This window comes from Lichtheimia ornata, assembly GCF_029851405.1.
Source record: "Lichtheimia ornata isolate CBS 291.66 chromosome Unknown scaffold00075, whole genome shotgun sequence".
Classification (NCBI taxonomy): domain Eukaryota; kingdom Fungi; phylum Mucoromycota; class Mucoromycetes; order Mucorales; family Lichtheimiaceae; genus Lichtheimia; species Lichtheimia ornata.
The window spans coordinates 119,260-135,570 of NW_026695395.1; the positions used below are offsets into that span (position 1 = coordinate 119,260).

The window sequence follows — 16,311 nt, forward strand, 5'->3', positions numbered from 1 at the left end:
TATCGAAATCGAATAAGCATGATCCCACACAAAGAGATGTTGTACGCTGTTGCTTGTTGCTGCTTATACAGGTGATCCACGAGCAAGAGATATGAGTTTGCAGATATCCATCAAACGAGTTGCTGATAACATGATCGCCATGGTGGGATAAAAGCTTGCTGGCACCAAAATTATGGAGGTTGCTGTTGTTGCTGATACGACTCATCCATACGAGACTTGCGCTGATAGCTGCCATCAAACGATTTGGCCGATACTTAGCAACGCAATGATAGCTGCATCCTTTAAACCTCAAACACCAAGGACAAATAGATCATTGCAATAATCTAGCCTGTAATTTATTATTAGTACATTGGTAACTTTTCTTCCAAACGAAGGGACGAATACTAACAATAACGACAACCATAATAAGATAATGGAATAAAAGACACGTTGCCCGCCGCAAGATGATCCACCAAGAAAAGACACGCATCGACAAACATAGCACCGGAACGATACTTGGCGATGAAGTAAGCCTTGACAATAGGCACAGGTAGCTTGTAGTAGGTCATCTAAGTACCACACATTTCAGCAGGAGTTATTCAAGAGGCATTGGAAAGATAAGTAGTACGTACCGTGAATGGAACATGCCATGAGAAATGTCGCCGTCAGAAATAACATGTGACGATAAAGATGCATGCAAACGAATTTCCAGGTACCAGTACTGTCCTCTAGCTCACTCCTGGATGGAACGTGCATACACCCGATTTAACAATGGCCCATTGTCATAAGCCCTTCACAAGCCAACTTCGACACCAAAAGCCGTTGATCCCACATGTTGCCAATAGAGTTACCAACACGAGGAAAGTATATCCTGGCAATGATGGAGCCTATACTTGATAGTACGCCATACGATTTAGATCGAGATGACACCGATTTCCACTATGACAACATGGTCGCCTCCCCAGGACAGTACAGCACAATGACATCCTTGGTGTGTTGTTGATAATATAACATAGCCGAGCGAGAGCCTACCACTCTGTTCCTTCCGTAAGTTCACTTGAATGTGACAAATCCAAGCATGAACATTTTTACCTTGGGTATTCCTCAATAGCATCCTTCTTCAAATGATTGCACCTCCATCCCATCCATATTGTGCTGCTGCTGTTCTATTGTAAGGCTCGTTAATTATCAGGTCTTGCTTTGTAGACCCAATCCTAAGCGTACCAGTGAAACGTATGCCCAGCATTCCTTCTTTGAGCTCAATGCCTTGTTGCTGCACAGGTACCATAATCCAACGTATTCACGCTACAACAAATGCAATGTAAGTTAACAAGGATAGCATACGTTTTCCATGTTGGCATACCCAAACTAGCAATGTGCTGGGACCTCTCCTTCATGACAACCATGGAAAGAATACGAACGACACACGATACCCCTTTGGATATTGTACAAACGAGAAAACAGCAACCTACATGTAACCTTAGTACCACAATGTCCAGCTTGGATAATAAAGTAATGCAGCGATTGAACGTACATGTTGTATTGCAATGGAGGCTTGACTCATGGGGTAGATCGTGCTCGTCGCCATTGACCACCTGTTCACCCAATTGACGCTGTACATAGAAAGGAGTGCTAGCTGTTAATGTGTTGTAGTTTGTATATGGAGACAAGCTTACCTTGCTTTGTGAAGTGGAAGTGGAGAAGAAGGGGTTCTTTGTCTTCCCTTTCGTTGTTCTCAATTTGTGCACTACACGCCACCCCGCCTGTTACAGTTAATGTTGTGATGATATACCTCAACAATAGCTTATACACGCTGATAAATAAAGATAGCCACTATTCGAGATATCAACTAAACATAGTTCTCGTAATCAAGCTATCCATGTTTTTACTCTGGGCGGGATTGGTGTCGATTAGGTCCGTGCACATCAATGCAGCTTGACTCCTTTTGTACAACCACCATCCTGTGATCCCCTTACCAACCATACAAAAAGGTAGTATCCCTTTGTAGATCCATTATCCTTCTCATTGTCATAATGGGTTATCTTCTTCATCGTTGGATGCTCGTGCATAAACAGCCAACACTGCCAAAAACAATCAACGACACCCCATTTATGCAGCAACCTGTCAAGGGTGTGTGTGTAACCACTTTTTCGTGCCATTTTACTTAGTTCATCACCTTGCTTATAGTGCTCCCGACACCATCCACTAGGAGAAAGCAACTCCACCACGCTTACAGCATATGCAAAACATAAAGGCACTTGTATATCTAGTCTTTACAATCAAACATGGGGTTTTTGATAGAGCAACGGGCTCGGCTTGGCCAACAGCACCTTGTGTGCAAGTTTCACGTTGATCGTGGCCAATCCCAGATTTCGCAATGTCGCTACCAGCCAAACTGGATCCGAGGGTCGACCTCTTGAATTTCTTTTCGACGACCAAAAAATATTTTTTGGGCTAGTTGCGACATTGAACGTGAAACTTTCACACAAGGTGCTGTTGGCCAAGCCGAGCCCATTGCTCTATTCAAAAACCCACGTTTCATTGTAAAGTTTGGAGATACAGGCACCTTTATGTTTGTAAGCGTGATGCTATATGAAGAGTGGTCTTTGTTCATTGTCAAGTAGGTGGACCCTGACAGAGCAAAAGATGCAGAGGGTCGTGTTGTGTAACACAGCTACGTTTGCATGAATGAAAGGGTCAATGTATAATTACTTTATGGATCATCTAGGAACAGGCATGTATTGCTAGCTAACGGCCACTTTTATCCAATCATCATGGTTGCGAGATCCACTGCATGGGAACGATACCCCTGCTCCAGACATTCATTTCCATGATTAAAGTAGGTTGATCCGAGCTGATTTGACTGAGCTGCGGTCAAAGAGAGATTACATCACTCTCGACATAAAGCACGCTCGATGTAGCTCAACCGATGAAACCTTGTGTGAGCGTAACTCAACCAAATCAGCTCGAATCAACCTACTTTAATCATGGAAATGAATGTCTAGAGCAGGAGCATCGTCCACCTACAATAGAATGCACAAAAGTTGGGAATGCACAAAAGTGGCTACTAGCTGCCAATGTATGACATAAAAGTGAGGGTTGCGTACCTGTCATGCATTGTCCCTGAAGTCCTGACTTTTTAGCTGAGTTACGCAAAGAGGTCCTTCTGTATCTTTGGCTCTCCAAGGTCTAGCTATTTGGCAATGAACAAAGACCACTTCTCATATAGCATCACGCTTACAAACATAAAGCTGCCTGTATCTCTAAACTTTACAATGAAACGTGGGGTTTTTATTAGAGCAATGGGCTCGGCTTGGCCAACAGCACCTTGTGTGCAAGTTTCACGTTCAAGCTTGCCAATCCCAGATTTCGCAATGTCGCTACCAGCCAAACTGGATCTGGGGGTCGACCTCTCGAATTTCTTTTCGACGACCAAAAAATATTTTTTGGGCTAGTTGCGACATTGAACGTGAAACTTTTAGTATCCTCGGTTTATTAATCAACGACTCGCCTTACACACTTAGATACTATAGTTTTGCTTGTTTTATATATAGCTGCTATGTCCATCATTCGCTTTGTACCCATGATCTATGCTGTATTCCCATAACCCGATTTACGATATATCCCATATCTCCATGCCAATAAATGTTGCTATGGCAACGTATCGCGTATATTCTATCTCGGCACATGCGCCGTCATGGTCCGCAGTGGCGTCGGTGGCGGTGCCGTGCTTGACGACGTCGCCATGAAATTGAAAAATTGAGTCGTCTTTATCCCACTGGTCTCCAAACAACTGATTGCTTGTGGTTGTAGGTAAGCGAATGGGGTGCACAAGCATTAGACTGCAAGTGATGCGCATGGTGTCTTTGCTTGGTTCTTTGTATGAGTAGAGAAATTCTGGAACGGGTTGTCTTTAAGTGGTATCCAGTAGCAACCAGCCCATGTATACCATTCCTTTTTCCTTATGACACAAAAGCTACGGCATACATCATTTGAGGATTGATATGTAGTGGTATCCAAGTTCTTTTGTATGTGATGCAGAGGGAATTGGGAGAGATGAGATATAGATAAACATGGCAAAGGCAGGTGATTTCATGCGCAACATTTTATTTGCGTGTATGTGTGTGTATGTAGGATAAACAAAGAAAACGGACGTGTGGGTTGATATGGGGATCTAGACAACAATGATGATGCCTCATTCTTTCATCCATTTTATTGGCGCGAACACATCCACTGATCCAGGTTGGGAGAGCGTTGGCCAATGAAATTTCAGAGACCCAACTTTTGTGCATTCTATTGTAGGTGGACGATGCTCCTTCTCTAGACATTCATTTCCATGATTAAAGTAGGTTGATCCGAGCTGATTTGACTGAGTTACGCTCACACAAGATTACATCGGTTGAGCTACATCGAGCGTGCTTTATGTCGAGAGTGATGTAATCTCTCTTTGACCGCAGCTCAGTCAAATCAGCTCGGATCAACCTACTTTAATCATGGAAAAGAATGTCTAGAGCAGGGGCATCGTTCCCATGCAGTGGATCTCGCAACAATGATGATTGGATAAAAGTGGCCGTTAGCTAGCAATACATGCCTGTTCCTAGATGATCCATAAAGTAATTATACATTGACCCTTCCATTCATGCAAACGTAGCTGTGTTACACAACACGACCCTCTGCATCTTTTGCTCTGCCAGGGTCCACCTACTTGACAATGAACAAAGACCACTCTTCATATAGCGTCACGCTTACAAACATAAAGGTGCCTGTATCTCCAAACTTTACAATGAAACGTGGGTTTTTGAATAGAGCAATGGGCTCGGCTTGACCAACAGCACCTTGTGTGAAAGTTTCTCGTTCAATGTCGCAACTAGCCCAAAAAATATTTTTCGGTCGTCGTCGTCGAAGAGGTCGACCCCCAGATCCAGTTTGGCTGGTAGCGACATTGCGAAATCTGGGATTGGCCACGATCAGCTTCATACTTTGACACAAGATCCCTTTGACCCCGACGAGCAGCTTTGTTCGATTAAAGACCCCACGGTTCATTGTAAAGTTTAGAGATACAGACACCTTTATGTTTTACCAATGCTGTAAGCGTGATGGAGTTGCTTTCTCCTAGTGGATGGTGTGGGCTGCATTAACGAAAAGCTGGAGAGCTGAGTGAAATGGCACGTGGTGGTTACACACGCACGTCCTTGACAGGTTGTCGCACAAATGGATGCTGATGACGATTGCCTTTAGGAAGATGCGCAAGTAAACAACATCCAATAATGAAGATGTATCAAGATACGTGTATGAAATAGTGGTTTCATATCACATTCAGATGGATGAGGATCGTGAATAAAGCAATAGATAAAGTTGATGTGCACGGGCATACCTCATGGCAAATTTTTGCCCTCAGTAGATTATACGGTATCGATTGGTCAAGTTTGAAGGATCAACCTTTCTCTTAAGGTCAACCACTCTTGATTATATCAGAAAAGGCGTATACTTCTTACGAGAGTGATAACGGAACCACCTTTATTCCATCTATCTAATCTATGTTAATCCACAAGCACTCAAGAAGGGAGAATAGTAAACCGGAAAATAAGGACCATAGACGATGTAATAAAGCTTGTTGGCAGCGAAAGGTATCAACATTGCTGTTTATTGGTGACATGATCTATCTATGTAATAAGGCACTGTGGTGGATGTTTTTAGAAGTGATGAACGGTACTTTTCGCTTTCATGTGTCGTACCAAGACCGGTATCACCAATGTCATCATGCTTCCTTACTTGTGCGAAGGAATCGATACAAGGAGGGTGTTGCACGTTAAAGATATTCAATCATGAATTCGATGATATGAAGGGATTTTATTGATGTTTAGATACAATTGATAGCAGATAAACTGGAGAAGGGCGAGATTATGAGTGAACAATGATGAAAGTGTGTATATGTGTGGAGTGCGAGTGTGTTGAAAAAGACTATCTACAATGATGCACCTTGTTCCTCCTCAAGAGCGTATTCTTCCTCATCCTCCTCATCGTCCAACATCAATGGATGTGACATGCTTGTATCATAAGTCTTATGTACCATCATCAATGCCATCAGTACTGAGATATGGATCAAGCTTCCAAAGAAGAGTTGCCTTGCAGTTTTCTCGTTGCTATGGGTACCCATGAATAACGACGTATCAATTGAAACATGCCATGCTACCTACCTATCTTTCCAAAACTTGTATGCTTGATAAGCGAGACCCGCATTGACGATGGATGAATCAGCTGCAAAAAGCCAAGATGTCATATCGAGATAAGGCATGGCAATACAAATTGGGAACATGGCGAGGGAGTATCGAAGCGAGACACGGGCGTTGAGCTTTGGATCAGTGACCGACATCATACGATAACCAGCTTTTGAATAGTCTGCACGTAAATTCCAAGCGAGAGAATTGAAATGTGGGAATTGCCAGGCGTAGAGAAGAGCACCAAGAACCCAAGCACCTGGTTCAAGGCCATTTGTCATTGCTGTCCAACCCATCATAGGAGGAATAGCGCCTACTACAGCACCGACCCATGTATTGGCAATGGAAGCACGTTTCATTGGAGTGTAAACGCATGTGTATAAGAAAATGTTGGCTGCACCCAAAGCGGCTGTCAGAGGATTGACCATTGTACTCAGCATAGTAACACCTGCTGCACCCGTCAACGTGCCAAATGAAAAGGCATGTACAGATGATAATGCTCTCCTTCCCAATACTCGATTCCGTGTTCGTAACATTTGTGCATCGTAAGGTATCTCAATCCATTGGTTGAATGCATTGGCTGACGAAATACATAGCGTTGTTCCTGCCGTCGTATATAACAAAGTTGACAAAGCTGCCTGTCCCGGTGCCATGGCAAACCCACACATGGTCGTCAGGGCAACAAGACATGCTAACTTGGCTTTCGACAATTCCTTGTATAGTTTGGGAATCTCACCCATGGTAGGTGCTGTAATGGGCTTGAATTTGGTGCCGCGATGCTGTTGTTTTTGTTGAGATGGATCGATGGCTGTAGCATGCCGAGCAATGTGAGTGAGACAATGGGGTTGTCGATTCAGCAGCAAAGGGCGCGTCAATGGCTGTCGTGTCACGAGCCTTATGGACTGAGAGAGCAGCATGTTGTGATAGGGTCGTGTGTGCGTGCTGTTGCCCTTGGATGTTTTTGTACTTGACAAGCCTGAAAACAAAGGAACCAAATGTTGCTACCGGAACTTGAATACTCAAACAAGGTGGACACCACACCACCCACCATACCCACCCACACCACTCATCATACAGAAGCAACACTATAGCTAGATGTATTATCACTTGAAAGCATATACATAAAATCGAAACATTTAGTCCCTGTGTTTTGGGTATACTGCATGCAATTGTGACCTAGTCCATTCTTGAGCATTGACCAAAACTAAGGTACATACATACATAACCCTTGGCAAGGGTAACCAGAAATGGTACGTGTGGGGGTGATATGCAAGTTTCTCTATACTCCTCTCAACACCCCTGATACTTCCCAGCACAGGAATTAACATTATGATTCGTTACTAATAGCGAGGGAGCCGTAAGTGTAGAAAGAAGGGAGCATCGCAAAACTTACACAGAGCCGTGAGTGATCAAATTTCCATATCGTGAGCGTTTACCGAAAACGCTCAAGGAAAGAACCAACAAGTATAATCCGGATCTCCGGAAAGGAAAAGGGGAAAACACGTATGCAACAAGCGGAGAAGAACAACGTCTCGCTTGTGTATGTATCCAGGGGAAGATGTCCAAAATCCCACCTGCTCCGTTGATAATTACTTTACGCGACAACAACATTGAAGGGCTCATTTGGCATAGCATGTTAGATCCCAAACAACTTCATACATGTGGCCTTGTATTCTCATTGACACCTACCTCGATAGCGATGACATACACGCGATGATGATGATGATGATGCACGATCCAGTCCGTGCTATGTATCGTCGCGATCATTGCATCACTGTGCACAAATTGATAAAGCGTGTGAGTACGATTATGTGTGTGTGGGTGACCAATGCGTGGGTTGTGCAACACATGCTGCTGATTTAGTTTTCTATGTTTCTAGATGTCGCAGCATTCGATCCCTTTATGCGGTTAGCAGCTGTTTTCTTTACGACATCCTCTTCTTTTGCAAGCGTACATGTCATTGTCTATCCTCTACAGTGTGAGAAAAAGCAACAAGGTGTTGATTATTTTGATTGTTCCCAGGTGATTACTATTTTTGCAGTGTGAGATCCGCATGCTAATCCTACTAAACGTCTTGCTTACCATTTCCTCTTAAAGCGACATTCCAAGAAAACACACATGCAACGTTAGCCAATGTGACACGAACAAACGACCTTTCGATGTAATTGCTCCTGTTCTCTCTTTTGCTTAACGGCCAAACAGCCATATGAGGAAAGAGATTAGGGGTAAAAAAGCGAAAAATGAAGCGAGCAAGTTGCACAATGTGCCAAAAAATGACAGCTTGGTTGACACGCCGGCAGGTTAAAGATTGCATGGGATCGGACCGGTTGTTCCGAAAAAGGGGGTTTGCAGAGGTAATAGTAGCAGCTATAACATAAACGCGGTGATCAATTGTTGAGAAAGCGTGATAACTAAAAGGACGAAGCAGGTTGATTTATTTCGTTGCAACGATGGATGAATGAGTAGGATGACTGGTAATGGAGAATGATGCAAAAGGATAAGTATACAGAAGGAAGCTAAGTACACAAGGAGGGTGAAGGGGGAGGAATGAAAAGGTATTTTTACACAAAGAGACCTGCCCATGTGTGCTGGTCATAAAAGTAATAAAAAGTACTGTAGATGGAAAGAAGAGAATAAAGGTATCATAAGTAAAAACAAAGGAAGATGATAAAAGGGTATCCAAGGTGTATACACATAATGGTGGAAGGTGTAGATGTGTTGGGGATACGAATGAAATGATGCGATCAACGCGTATATACATAAGATGTTCAGCTGAAACAGGGAAAAGCATAGGTTGTTGTCGGTAACTGCAGGAAGTGAATGGATGGGCGGAATGATGGTAAAACAAAAGGATTGGGTTGGGTGTTGCGCTTATTGTTGAAACTTCAAATCAAATTCAGAGGGAACAGGTGCAGCAGCCTTGGTCATGTAATCATTGACCGTGGGGATCATGGGGTATGTACCTATTCAAGGACGCATGAGCATATGATTCAGGTATACAACAATGATCAAACAAGTAATACTTACAAGAAGAAGGAACGGTGGGAAAATCAAGATCATCAATATGGGCACTGCTATTGTCATCATCACTTTCATAATGGTTTCGAAGTGATCCGTCAGCTGTTTGACCAAGCATAACATCGTTGTTGATGACCGTGTCAGTGTTTGTAGAAGCGTTTGGGTTCGTGTCAAAGAATTGGAAGGCCACGTTGGGGCTACTGGATGAAGCAGTAGAAGGCAATTCGAGTGAGGGGCATGATGCTGAACGAAGACTAGTGGCTTCTACTGGTGAGCAAGAGCCCTCGGAAGAAGAGAATTCATCAAAGTCAAAGGACGACGTGTTTAGTTGACGACCAGGATACAATTGTTGCATCAGCTCGCAGTGCTCTTCGCGTAATCTACGAAGCTCAGTCATAAATTCCTCTTCTTTGCGAACCGTGTTCTTGACTATGGTTATCAAATTAGATCATGTAATGATGGCTTGATGGTTATGCGTTACTTTTACTTACCAAAGTCAAGCGTTCGTTCAATAATGGTACCCTTAGATGGACGACGATCGTTTTGCAAGTTGGGCAAAGAGTGTGCAAGTTGTTGGAATTTGGTGTTTAGATTCTCACGGCGTGCACGCTCATTAGCGTTGTGTTCGGCTCGACGTTCAGCTTTGGTTTGGAGTCTGCTTAAGAAAGAATGAGACATGGTGCTATGATAAGCATTGATAGAGATAGATGCTTTACCTCTTATATTGAGACATCCCATCAAGTGGATATTGAGGATAGGTCATCACTGTGAATGGGTTGTATTGGTAAGCATGTGTGCATGCATATGTGTGAGAGTAAGCCAAGGTTACTTACTGTGTGGTTGGTGGTACATGGCATGCTGCTGGTACATTGCATGTTGTTGCTGTAGCTGATGCATGCGTTGAATAGTGTCATGATGTTGTTGTTGCTGTTGATATACACCAGAGACGGGGTATTGGAAGTTGAGCTGCTGTTGTGTTTCCACTGCAGCCCCACCTCTATAGTAGACGGTGGGATCATACGAAGCAGGTAAAGCTTGAGAAGAAGCAAAAGGTTGGTATCCAAAATGTTGGGTCATGAGTGGAGGAGAGCGAGTTAAGATAGTAAAAAGTGAGTGGGAATTGCTTAAGAAGAGTAACGAGGGAGAAGGAAGTAAAGCAGGAACGACATCCTTTTATATAATGCGTGCTCCAAAGATTTCCTTATTCGAGGTCAAGAGCATCAAAAGTGTAATTGTGGTGTGGGTCACGGGGCCATGGTAGTACGGGTGATTTTCTCTCGGAATTAGCAGCTTACAGGTTTCTGTAGTGGACATGATACCGTGCACACACATCGCTTTACTAACCGACCCTGCAAACCACCCCCTGGTCCAGACTCCACTGACACATGCTGCACTGCCGTCATTGTGTAGGCTTTGTTGCCACCGTGATCATCATCATCACCATGCAGGTCAATTAAAAAGAGACATACACATACACGCCATTTCGCTCGTGCACCTGGCAACCTACCATTTACATCAATCCCCTTATTCAAATCTTCTAGCTACTCAAAAAGATACATTTTTTTATCGTATCGTCGGCCATATCCTTTTTGGGGAATACCGGCTGCCTCGTTGGATCATTACACACGACATCTCAATGTTCAATTTCTTTGTTTGCATCTTCGTTTGCTCTTGAACTTCCGAACGTAACCGAAAGTTTAAGAACTTTTGAGCAATCATTGGTGTAGCCGGAGCATCCCGAAACACAACGCATACGTTATTAACCATAGATCACTGCCAGATCCTGGTTTGTGGCCACGTTTTCGTTTCCTCTTTAATATTACATGCAAAAGCCATTGCATACATGTACATAAAAGTACATCTCCAAGGCTACAACATGTAGCAAAACATCATTGTACAAAGGAAAAATGGGTTGTAGCAGCATGATTTGCATACAATGCATGCCATGTGTATCGCCAAAGAAGGGTATTGGACAAAATTGCTCTTTGCAAGAATTGTGACCATTTCTTATGCAGAATGCACGTCCTTAATCGTGCGAGGGCTTGGACCTCTTTGGGGAGCAAAAAGAAATTATGGATGGTACAACGACACCACCACAAGGGGTGATAAATCAAGTCGGGCCGAAGCCGAGTTGTGCCTGAGTGGCAAGGTAACACAGCTGGTAGCACCATTTGACAACCATGATCATCCTCAGTTGGGGTGCACGAGCCTTCCACGTTGAGAAGCATCTTTTACTCTCACTGCAAAGTATGTATCTACACACTTGCTGCGAACCAGCCGTTAAGTGTACAAATGAGCTGCACGTCATGCAACTCCCTATGCAGCTAACGTATACTGGATCGCATCAGGCCATTCTCTGCTTTCTCTTTGATGCAGCCACAAACGCACGCATACACAGCGGTGCATTTTACCACCAATGAGAGCTCGCAGCACATGCTTATCCTAACGACATCCGTTTGCTACCAACACCATGTTGTATTAATATCCCAATTATATGGATCGTCAAGAAAGAGGTGCGTGCGCTATCGCTCTCCATTTGCTTCTCTCATGACGGTATGCCATTCCTTACCTCTCATTTTGTATGATAAAGGATATCAATAGCTGTTGTTGTGGTATATCGTGTATTGAAAAAACATAATCTATTTGGGCTATCGGAAGCAGACAACCCGAGCTGTACACTGATTTTCTTTTTTTCGCAAAGACAAGCTGGGGGCACAGACATTTTTGAGCGAAAAGGCAACGAGCCGATGAGCTTCCCCTTAAAACAGCTCACGTAACACGAGTGGCCTTTTGCTGTTGTCGCTATCTACCTTTATCCTTTCCTCTTTTCTTTCCTCACAGACTTCCGTGTACCACACAGTTGACGTACCATGATTGGCTTTGGCTTTGTTGGATATCAAAATAGCATTCCCATAAGAAAAAGTCCGAGTAGTTTTCACGGTGATTGTTGCACATGTTTGGTCAGGGGAACCATTTTGCTTTGCATTCCACTGTAAATGTTATCCTGTCTTTGCAAATCATCATTCGTTGGAGCCGCACACACAAGGCACATCCCTCTCTCTCTTTACTAAATCAAGCTGCTACACACATGGGGCTGTGCGGCCACTTTTTCCTGCTCTATAATATCGCTCTCACGGTCGAAATGGTTACTCTCACACGCACATACACACACAAGCACCAGGATCGACGAATGTGGTATAGCCCTGATTATCCTGTGATTGGGTAAAGCGAATGACGATGATTGTAAGCATATGAGGTGAATGTGTGATGCACATGGGAAGCACACTTTGTGTTGTCTAAAGCCTACAATGATTCACACCTTTCGGCCGCGGAACGTTTCCGGCGTTGTTTTAATTGCTGAACAAAAAACCAAATCATAAACCTTGTCATGCATTTGACAGCAAAGAACGTGGTGCCACATGCAGATACAGCTTCTAGCAAACTCGTATTTTAAATAGCAACAAAAGTATAATGTACTAGGCTCTCGGGGCGATTAAAGTTGACAAAAGCGAGAGCATATACGATAGGCAATTAAGCCTATCGCATCTTTGTTTGCAAATTTGCATATCAACACGGCTGCAACAGAGCGATCACTCGGAGGAAAAACGCGATAATCTCCCCCGAACTTTATGCTTAGCACATTAACTTGGATTATCAGATGCGATTTGCAAGATACGATTAGGGGGTATCATAATATCCTCGCTCATTGCTCTTTGTTTTAAGGCTCATGACATGCTCAATCCCAAAATATCATCAAAGCTTCACATTCAACGGCAAAAGGTATATTCTGCTTGATAACATATAGGTTGTAATAAAGCGATCATTCTCTCTATCTATGGATCCGTACTCAAAGCACCAACACGCTGCACCAATTCCGTCATCCGAGTATCAATCACCTTGATATTTGCATTGACGGTATCCTCGTTATCTTTCAAGCTCTTGTTCAACTACGTATCATAGCCGATTAATGCCTCATTACCAATCTCTTCGGAAAGCCATTTTGGATTACTTACCAATTCACATGCGGAGCTAAGACTTTTGAGCTCATCCGTTATGCGTGTCTGCTCTTCCGAGATCATTTTGACCGAACGACCAAATGTGGATGCCTCCGTGTGTAAACCTTGTAGTGCTTTTAGTCGCGTCAATAGTGCTGGTGTGAGATTGAGCAAAGGATCGATCTTCTCCATTGTATCGAATAGCTGCTTAACCTATCCAACGTTGTTAACCAATGATTTCTCATCGATTGATTGAACCTACTTTTTCCTCCGTATCACTCGATAATCCATTGCCATCCTTATTGTCACCATTGTTTGCTGTTGCTGCTGCTGTTGCCGTCACCGAAGCGGGTGTGGTATCAGGAAGGCGGCTGTATAAGTGTGATGCATCCTTGCGGCCTGATTTCAGCTCATTCAACCGATCAAGTGTTCCAACTAGAGTCTCTAACTTCCTTTTGATGGTGTCAAGATGTCTCGGCTGTGAAAGAATGGCGATTTGTTGCTCAAGCTTGGAAAGCGATCCCACCATAGAAGAAGTGACAAGACTGGGAGGCTGAAAAAATGACAAAGTAAGCGTTTCATGCCGATTTCCCATAAAGCTTACTCACCAGGTCATCAAACCCATTGCCTGAACTCGATCCAACGAGTGACTCAATCTTGGCGATGCGTTCATCAATATCCGCCACCTTACTTTCCTTCTGCATCTTGACCGTTTCAGGGGTATAAAAAAGCTCGTATGTAACCACCTACACATCATTGTCAACCATGTATCCTTCCTTCATCATCTCCAATGTCACTTACATCTCCTTTATCGGTTTTGTCAATAAGCACAGTATCGTCATTGTCGTTTCCTGAATTCTCCTTAGGAGGTGTATTCTTGTAAGCCTCCAGCTGCTTGATAAGTTGCTTGGCTTCATCAATGCGACTACCATAAGTGGCAGTAGAGGCGCCATCTTGTTCACTTGCTTGATCCAAACGTTGACTGATACGAGCAAGGTCGGTCTGAAGATACGATATTTGAGACAATAGATCTGTTTGGCTGACATCGCTAGGAGCATCATCCTATGATTGAATAACATGCCATTGAGTTTCACATGTTGATGGTACAAGTCACCCTATTACCTTGGATTTCTCAACATGCTCATTCAATTCTTGTACTTCATACATCAAACGGCGTAGCTTTTGCATTGGTGTCTCTTGTAATTCAAGTTCCCGTGGCAACAGTTCATATTCGTTGGTGTCAAGAGATGCAGGTCGTCGAACGATGCTTCGATACATGGCCTTTTTTCTTCGTGTCAACCGATCCGAAAAGTCTATTAAACCGCATCAATCAGCTTTTCATGTTATTCATGCAACAGTGTACACACACACCAACACCAGAAGATTCCACTACGCTATCCTTGAAACGAGCAGTAGCATCCTTGACTGATACACGGGAACGCACAACACTCTCGTTATTATCATCCTCGTCACTTGACTATCGACGTATCTATGAGCCACCGTCTCGGGTGTAGTGTACTATTCAAGATAACATACCTGGTCGCCAAAAGACGTGACCTGGTTGGTGGAATCGGCATCTGGTGTCTCATAGACATCAGGCTGGTCATCCTGTTTACAAACTCGGATTAGAAGCAGCACTCATGCGTGCAGTAGCCGTGCCTTACAATATCAGGCAAGATATTCGTGTACTTGGAAGTCATTGGTGGTAGATCTGCTCGTCGCTTCAAAGATGGGAAGGGAAGTTGGAGAAAGCAGCACTTTGGTGAACCGCTGAGGATCAAAAGTCAGTTCGACTTTTTCCAGGCACGTACTTACGAGATACTTTATGCTTCCATAGCCATTACCTGTTGCATGCACAAACCCCGAACGAGTGAATGCTGTCCCATACAAGATCATAGTTGATATCCCTTTTACTGGTATTGACAGGTGTTCGATTCAGGTGACATGCTTCAAACGAGATCCATGCTGTAGATGTGGATTTCATGCGTGTTATTGGCCACTCATTTTGAAAACAATAGCTGGCAAAAGCCATGATCGTAGTCGTAGATCATCGGCATCTTACATTGGATATCTTGAATATGAATGTCATTAGACCCATCAGTATTACTATCGATCCATATCGCATACAAGTACAACCATCACCATCACCATCAAAATAGTAGTGTGGACTTTGAGCGAAATGCTATTCTCCATGATAAAACCAAAAAGAAGATCGTTACCCTTGAAAGTATGGTGCTGCGATATCCATATTGCCATTTTGAAACTTGCACTATGTTTTAAGAGCCATGTTTGATATGATACATACAAATGGACTTTATTATAGAGATTCCATTGACTAATAAAGGGAGGAGCAATCGCTTGATGAATGGGGTGAAACTTTGGAAGGTGGAAGAGCGACGTTCCCATTTCACGATCAAACCCAGCAGATTTTTTTCTTTCTATCTCTACCATGGCAACCAACACCAACGTTATCGGTTCACTATTGTTTTGTCCTGAATGTGGCAATTTGCTCGATGTACCCGGTGCTGACGACGATATTTTACTCTGCAATCAATGTAGCTATGCCTACCAGACCGCAGGTACTAGATCTCGACTCGATCGCTACGATTGATCTCACCACGTTTCGACAGGTTACGAGCAGACTAAGGTGGTCACTACATCTTCCGAACACGCTTTTCAATCGGCATTAAAGGCAAAACGCAGTTTGGTACAGCAAAGTGCACAAGCTGGCAAAAAAGAAGAGGCAACTGTAAGTAGAAAAAGAGAGGTGGGGCAAGTCGACGACATGAGAACTGACCACATCGAATGTATCACTTTAAAAGATCAAAGAAAAGTGTCCTCAATGTGGCAACGACGAGATGGCATATCATACCATGCAGTTACGTTCTGCTGATGAAGGTCAAACCGTATTTTACAATTGTAAGAAATGCGGGTAAGTACTAGGATGTTCCCTTTAAGGATTGCAAAGTATGCTTACATGCTGCTGTTTTCTCTTCTCTAGTTACAAGTATTCCGTCAACAACTAGATTCTTTACAATATCCATTCGCCCTCCCCTTCATTCATCCTTATTAAACCATCATGCGTTGCATTATTCATTACT

General features: G+C 43.4%; 4 protein-coding genes across 4 annotated transcripts; 1 reads left to right on the forward strand and 3 right to left on the reverse strand.

Moving 5' to 3' along the window:
* Window positions 1-5,944: 5,944 nt before the first annotated feature.
* O0I10_010762 (protoheme IX farnesyltransferase) lies at window positions 5,945-7,114 on the reverse strand (the record flags this gene model as incomplete). Its single annotated transcript, XM_058490737.1, has 2 exons — window positions 5,945-6,122; window positions 6,177-7,114. 2 exons carry the CDS (start codon window positions 7,112-7,114, stop codon window positions 5,945-5,947), a joined length of 1,116 nt encoding a protein of 371 aa, XP_058338526.1.
* A 1,954-nt stretch (window positions 7,115-9,068) lies between these two features.
* On the reverse strand, window positions 9,069-10,292 carry O0I10_010763 (uncharacterized protein; the record flags this gene model as incomplete). The annotated part of the gene is made up of 5 exons (XM_058490738.1): window positions 9,069-9,160; window positions 9,225-9,644; window positions 9,707-9,870; window positions 9,932-9,980; window positions 10,049-10,292. The coding sequence occupies 5 exons, from the start codon at window positions 10,290-10,292 to the stop codon at window positions 9,069-9,071; spliced, it is 969 nt and encodes a 322-aa protein (XP_058338527.1).
* A 2,756-nt stretch (window positions 10,293-13,048) lies between these two features.
* Window positions 13,049-14,910, reverse strand: O0I10_010764 (uncharacterized protein; the record flags this gene model as incomplete). The annotated part of the gene is made up of 9 exons (XM_058490739.1): window positions 13,049-13,162; window positions 13,229-13,423; window positions 13,473-13,763; window positions 13,819-13,956; window positions 14,012-14,272; window positions 14,333-14,523; window positions 14,582-14,687; window positions 14,747-14,818; window positions 14,875-14,910. The coding sequence occupies 9 exons, from the start codon at window positions 14,908-14,910 to the stop codon at window positions 13,049-13,051; spliced, it is 1,404 nt and encodes a 467-aa protein (XP_058338528.1).
* Window positions 14,911-15,659: 749 nt separating this feature from the next.
* O0I10_010765 (uncharacterized protein) lies at window positions 15,660-16,236 on the forward strand (the record flags this gene model as incomplete). Its single annotated transcript, XM_058490740.1, has 4 exons — window positions 15,660-15,789; window positions 15,841-15,959; window positions 16,033-16,142; window positions 16,212-16,236. 4 exons carry the CDS (start codon window positions 15,660-15,662, stop codon window positions 16,234-16,236), a joined length of 384 nt encoding a protein of 127 aa, XP_058338529.1.
* Between the last annotated feature and the right edge of the window lie 75 nt (window positions 16,237-16,311).